The 7,084-nt window shown below is 40.4% G+C and overlaps 1 protein-coding gene across 1 annotated transcript; it reads right to left on the bottom strand.

Annotated features, from left to right (window-relative positions):
• Window positions 1-575: 575 nt before the first annotated feature.
• LOC128091039 (myelin P2 protein) lies at window positions 576-4,640 on the bottom strand. Its single transcript, XM_052703936.1, has 4 exons — window positions 4,451-4,640; window positions 2,923-3,095; window positions 2,560-2,661; window positions 576-828 (listed from the first exon to the last, which is right to left on the bottom strand). Exons 1-4 carry the CDS (start codon window positions 4,521-4,523, stop codon window positions 778-780), a joined length of 399 nt encoding a protein of 132 aa, XP_052559896.1. The 5' UTR covers window positions 4,524-4,640; the 3' UTR covers window positions 576-777.
• Between the last annotated feature and the right edge of the window lie 2,444 nt (window positions 4,641-7,084).

Consider the following 7,084-nt stretch of genomic DNA (forward strand, 5'->3'; position numbering starts at 1 on the left):
AAAATTGCTAGAAGTAAGAGGAATTGCTTTGCAAAATGAAACTCTCCAGCACTAAGATTTCCAGAGTTCATTGAGACCTGTTTCACACTTCTTCTGAAAGTTCAAAAGCTGCTGGGCAGAGAAATATGGAATACATCCTGATAATTCATCCTCCTAAAGCTGCTCTCTTCCAAGCAAATGTCATGTTATAGAAAATGGTACGAAGAGAAGTATAAGCATTTTAGGATGAGAACAGTGAGAACAAATGATGCAGTAAAACTAAAAGACTGAAAAAATAAATCATACTGCAAGTCAAAAATTATTCTGGTTAAGATGATTTTCCCTATAGGAACTATTCAGCAATAAAATCATTTACTGAAATTTACTGAAAAATCATTTACTGCATTTACATTGCAGCCATGAGATGAGAACTTTTACACACACCAAGAAAACAGTGTTAGCCCTCTCCCAGAGGCAGATCGATTGTATTTTAGCATTTTACACAGAAATAGTCTGACCATTTACACAGACAAGAACAGAAAAGATGGGCAGCATCCGAGAAAGCAAACTCTAAAAATTGATGGGCAGACGCTCTATTTCATTTATTGAGAAGCTTTTATTGAGGCACCACAATATTCTGGATTAGTCACACTATGGCTCTGGAATATCAAATCTTAATGGAGTCATTTTCCCAATAAAAGGAAATAAAATAAAGAAGCACAGTGCATGAAGCTTTGGTCACTGGGCTAGGGTGAGTTTTTAGAGCCAGTCCCAGTCCGGTGCAGAGAAGGTGTTCCTTCACACTCTTTCATAGACTCTGGTGCAGACAACCCCTTTCATGGCACACTCCTAAGGCACAAAAGAAAAGATTAATATAAGGATCTCACTGGCAGCAAATATGTCTGCTGCAGTACCACTGAACTCACTGAAAATCCAGATATCATATTTTCAAAATCTGTATAATTTTTAGAGCAGATAGCAAAACTATAGTTATAGTGCAATAAGTGATTTTGTTTGGTTGGTTGGTTGTTTTTGTTTTTAATTAAATGGCATATAATAACAAAAAGAATGCAAAATTAGCTTCAGCTTATAGGAAAAAAAAGCACTCCCGTTGTTATGGCTTGATAAAAACATCATCGAGGCCCAGTTTATCATACTGTGGCTCACAAATGCTTTCGGTTTTACAAACATGTTTTTGTGGAAACAGATGCAGCCTGTGCAGCTCAGAGGTCAGGATTCTGGCCTACAAAACTTTGCAGTCATGAATCACAAGATGTTTCTCCTGACCCCTTTGTCCTGGTGGCCCTCAGTGGCTCTCAATGACTCACAGCCACCAGGCAAGTGCAACAGAGGTGGCAGGGCATGAGGCAGGGCTCAGCAGTGTGCAGAAATGAGTCCTCCTCAGCAATCCTGTCCTAGGCCAGGGATAGGCCACAGGCTGCTGATGGAATGAGCAAAACACTGGCACAGGCTGCCCAGAGAAGCTGTATGCACTCCATGCCTGGAAATTTTCAAGGCCAGGTTAGATGGGGCTCTGAGCAGCCTGATCCCCTCATGGCAGGGGGTTGGAATTGAGTGGTCTTTGAAGTCCCTTTCATCCTAAGACATTCTATCATTCTACGATTCTAAGATACTTCTCTTTATTCAGAATTAAAATCTCAATTCCCTGAAATGCATTATGACACTGGATTGGCTCCCCTGTGGCTTTTATTTGCCTAGTAGAGAATCACAGAATCGCTCAGGTTGGAAAAGATCTTCAAGATCATCAAGTCCAACCTACCACACTACCCTAACTCTGACAACCCATCACTACATCATGTCCCTGAGCACCACATCCAAATGGTTTTAAACATATCTAGGGATGGTGACTCAACCACCTCCCTAGGGAGCCTATTCCAGTGCTTAACAGTCCTTTCTGTGAGAAAGGTAGGTAGGTTAGATGGATTGAGGAAAGTCCCCAGCCTTCATGAAGGATGGGCTTCTCTCAATGCCAAGGGCCTTTCAGAGGAGCCATCAGGACCTGATGGCCCTGCTGCAGGTCAACATCACCAGCAGAATTAGGCACAGAGAACTGCCTTTCATGCAATAAACCTACAGCACCTTTAGCTAGAAGTGCTCATGCCTAAAAAACAAACAGCAGTATGAACTGACTGGCACAAGTAGAAACAGGTGTGCAAAAAAGGTATGGAATGAGTTTTCTAAGGTGGACAGGATTCATTCTGAAGATGGAAAAAAGAAAAGAGCCATTCCAGGGACAGAAATTTCTGGCTTGCAAACTTCTTTTTACATTTCACAGATTTCTACTCTATGAAAATTACATTTCTTTTAGGCAGAATAATTTTGAGATCAGTATATATGATCTCAAATCATGACAACTCTGCCAGTATAATTACTTTAATGACAATTTGCTGTTATGGAATAACATTTATTTCCTTCCAGGTTGTTTCTTAAGCTTGTTTCCCTTTTTCTCCATCCTTATTTCTTCATAAGCCAAAACTGTCACTCTGCTTAGACAGAGGCCAACTGAATGTTGCATCCTCCTGCCATGCAGTAGCATAGAAGTGAGAGCCTGGAACTTACCACCACCATTTTCCCATCAACCAGTCTTCTTTTTATTGTGGTTTCTTTGCCATTCCACTTCTGGACTTGAACCAATGACCCTTTCTCCAAGGTTACAACGCTCTACAAAGGCCAAGAGAAGAGTCTCAAGCTGTAATCAAAGCTTTGCAGATTAGAGTAGCAACTCATTTTATATTCAGCCAGATCTACATTCTCTGCTAACAATAAACTTCTTACCAGTGGTGCTAGCATCGTATTATTTCTTCTTTCAGTGCTTTTCTTGAATAACCTGGGAATTTCATAGTACACTAAGAGGGTAGCAAAAAATCCTCCTGTCTCTCTTCTAGTATGTTAGGACCACTCAGAGAACATCAGCCCTCTTACCTTGACTTTCCGGTCATCTGCTGTTGTTTCATCAAACTGCTGACCCAATTTGAAGGAAATCTCTGTATTTTTGAAGGTGCTTTCCGTTCTGAGGGTTACTATGTCCCCTTTCATACTAATGATCACATTGGGCTTTGACAGGCCACCCAGTTTCCTGGTTGCTAAGCCTACTCCTAGAAATCAGGAAGAAAACTGTCATTACATTCTAGGAAGCAAAAAACTCAGTATCATTTTGAAAAACTTCAGTAGAAAAATGAGGAAAAGTTTATTCCTGAATACTATAATGCTTTCTTCACATGAGACACTGATTCTTCGTATGTGGAAGCACTGTATTCAGATGATCACGCAGCCCCAGTTGATGGCACGCGCCTCCAGCAAGAAGCAAAGATTCACTTGAGTATGTACTGGTGTACCTTTAACTAGGAAGAAATACTGGTGGTTAGTAGCGTGCATGTGTCTTTGTAGAGATAGAACTATTTCTCATGAAAGCTCAACTACATCCTTTTTATATAAAAATCGTTGAATAATCTTAGAACCTGAACTTCTCTTAGCAAGATGCTGGGAAGAAACTGGATTCTGAACTGCCAATATGCTGTTACTTATTCATTAAAGCAAAGAATATACTGGAGAATGGGCAATTCGTAGGTTTTTACTAAGATACCTTAGGGATCATGACTCTTGAACTTCAGAGGAAAAGGCAAGTTCATGTACAAATAATGACGTGTCACTGTTTTATAAAAACAGAAAGGAGATAGCTATAGTTGCTGCATTAATGCTTTGAAGTGCTCACATGAGAAGATACATACAAAAGGATATATGTTGTTATCTGTAAAGTATAATACTATTTGCAGCAATTATTCAGTACTGAAACATTTCTGTTCCAATCTTCAGAAGAATGTCTGTAGCTGGACTTGCATCCCACATTTACTCTGGTTAATTAATTTACTGAAGTTCTTTTGTTACTCAGTTTAACATTTCAAATAAGGGGAATTAGTGTCTCAGTGAATCATTTATATAGCAAAAGAAATGCTGTAACTGACTGTGTGCACTTGCTATCTAGGAATGAAGCCAGCATTAGAATTAAAAACAATGCCCAATTGATTACATTCCTGGCATTTCTCGGAAACAGATATATTCATTCATAGGATTTAGAACTCCGAAACCAAAGTGTCATGAGACATCAGCTCCATTATATATTGTAAATTATCACAAGTCACGAGTTTAACAGTGCAATGAAGAGAAACATGAAACAATGCTGCATCTCCTTAGATCCTTCTCATTACAAACAGGTTAGATCAGGTTAGTTCACTTAGACGGAGGTAAATTTATAACAGAAGTCTTTATTTTCTTTCCATGTTAGGTGTTAAGGAAATAAGTTATGCTAGAACTATAACTGCAATGCCTATGTGGCCAGGAAGAAAGCACTATGCATGAGCAAAGCATAAGATGAAGAAGAGGCATTTGCAAAGGAAACTTACTTGAAAAAAAAAAGAAAGAAAAAGAAGAAAAAGCCCACAACATCTCTCACCCAGTTCTTTCATATAGTCATCAAAATTTTCACTGGAGACAAGTTTCCAGGTTCCCACAAATCGGTTACACATCGTGTTGGCTTTGTGAGGCTGTGGTTCTGGAGAGAGGCAGCAGTCACAAATGCTCTTGATGGGAGCCAAAGAAATTTTGTGCCTGACTCAGATCTCTTTTGCCTCCTTTTAAAGATGCCCAGTCCCTGTAATGGTCAGAATGGGCCAATGGGAGCAGCAGTGCCAGGGCAAGACAATGTGCACCTTGTCCAAGGCAGCCGTATCTGTACCAAGGCTCCGGGTGACGCCTGCCTCAGCTTCCTCCACTGGTAGATCAGAACAGTGAAGCACACATGGGGCTGGGGATGTGAGGCCACTGCTGGAAACATGGAGCAGTCCGGGGACTGTGGTGAGATCTGAGCCATATGTAGCCACCAGCCACTTTATCCCTCTGAAATTCAGCTCTGACTGTCCTCCCAACACCATTTGCTGCTGCCACCGTTACTACTGTTGTCATTTCTATGACAGGTAAATCAAAACCACGTTAATGTGAGGGAAGAGTTGCCAAGGATCTGCTTACACATTGTTTTGTTGCTTTATTGTCATGTCCAGGAAAGGATTTGTGTGTTGTGTTCTTTGCAGACATAATGGAATTATTTCTGCCACTGAATCAGAGCAATGAGTCCAAACTGCTGGTTTTTCCCTGTGTATAGCCCAGAAAGCACCACATAGAAAAGGAGCAGTCAAGCTTCACTGTCTCCCTTCTTCTACAACTAAGGGCAAGTTCAGAATAGCGGTACATCAGTGGAGCTCAGCTCTAAAGGGCTTATGCTTAGTACAAAGTCACTTGGTGAGATGTAAGCAGTCTAATTGGCTTAGAAAGAGGAAATACACTATTCCCTTCTTGCTTCTCTGCACCTGCATAGTTAGATTTTATACTCATATTTAAGCTACTGCAGTCATTAAAGGTCTTGCATTCAAATGTCTCCTAATGTCACGAGATTTTTTTCTGCTGTCAAGAAGAGCAATGGCTTCTTCCGTGCCATGTGAAGCACACCAAACACTTTATACCTCCAGATGTGTCAACAAAAAATCTGTCACTGACATCTCTTCTTCTAGTGACGTTATTGTCTGGATTAGCATGTGTGTTCATCTGTCCCAAGTCACGTGCTCAAGCAGGGCCATCTACAGCCAGCTAACCAGGACTGTATCTAAATTGCATGTGAATTACTCCAAGAAGAAGACTCCACAACCTGCCTGGGAAAACTGTGCCAATAAATAAGTGATTCCTAATGTTCAGAGAGAACAACAGCTGTTTCAATTTATGCCTATTACCTCTTGTCCTGGCACAGGACATCACTGAACAGGCTCTGTCCCCTTCGCACCCTCCCTTCAGATCTTTATGGATACTGATGAGATCCTCCTGAGCCTCCTTTTCTCCAGGCTGAGCAGCCCCAGATCCCTCAGTTTTTCCTCACAGGAGTTGCTCCGGTCCCTTTGTCACCTTAATGGTCCTTTGCTGGACTGTCTCAAGTATGTCCAGGTCTCTCCTGTACTGGGGAGCCCAAAACTGGATGCAGAGTTCTCCAGGTGTAGCCTCACCAGTGCTGAGCAGAGATGATGACATTCCTTGGCCTGGTGGCAATACTACTCTTAATGCATCCCAGGAAATCATTAGTATTCTTTGTGGCAAGGACACTCTGCTCACCTATGTGGCATTAGAAGCACTGAGTGAAATTTTGAAAAGCTTTTGTAAATGTACATTTAGAATTGCTGTGTTGTGGTTAGTAACATAAATCATATGTGTACTTGACAGGCAAGAATGTCAAGAATTGTAATTCAAGACAACCCAAAATAAATGAAACTGCAGTGTGAGACCACATCAAGTGTAATTCTGCCTTTCTCCTTTCTAAACTAACTTCCTGGAGAAAATGATTGTTTGTTACATTAAAGTATTAAGAGGCTTCTTTTCTATTTGGCTTCTATACCTATTTGGTGTTTTTGGTTTTTTTTTGCATAATTAATTTCTGAGCTATGACCACATATGGGAACGTCTCAGATCTTCACTGCAAGGATAAAGGGATGCTGGTATGATAGGTTGCAGAACTGAGTTTGTTGCATCCAGGATAGAAAGAATGGAATGGAACTGATGCTGGGATGAGGTAGCAAAGATGTGAGTCTTGTCTCAACAGCTGCCATATACAGTAAGGGAAAAATGCTTAAACAGAAGTAAGATTCAACTTGGGCAGGGAATATAAAATAATCTCTGGATTATTCTGAGGTTGTGTGGAAATGTCAGAGTCTTAAATTACAAGTATTGGTTGTAAATGCAAAACGTTTTTATCCTATCGGTTGTAAGATGAACGGAGGATAAACTGAGAGAAGTTCCCATTATTGCTCAGGTCTAATTACACTGCAGTGTAAAGGGGTTCAGTCCCGAGTTTATTAAAATAAATTAAAATAAAAAGAAATAAAAGAACGAGTCTTTCTTCCCACAATAGGAAGCAGACATTTTGTCTGTAAAATGTATATAAGTGTGAATGAATTTATGAATATGTCCACGCAGTGTTACTCTAAAACATTACATCATATTTAGTGTTAGAAATGGCTAGGTCTTTTATCCAATCTTTGGAAATGAGAAA

This window comes from Tympanuchus pallidicinctus, unplaced genomic scaffold, assembly GCF_026119805.1.
Source record: "Tympanuchus pallidicinctus isolate F22 unplaced genomic scaffold, pur_lepc_1.0 scaffold5, whole genome shotgun sequence".
Lineage (NCBI taxonomy): Eukaryota > Metazoa > Chordata > Aves > Galliformes > Phasianidae > Tympanuchus > Tympanuchus pallidicinctus.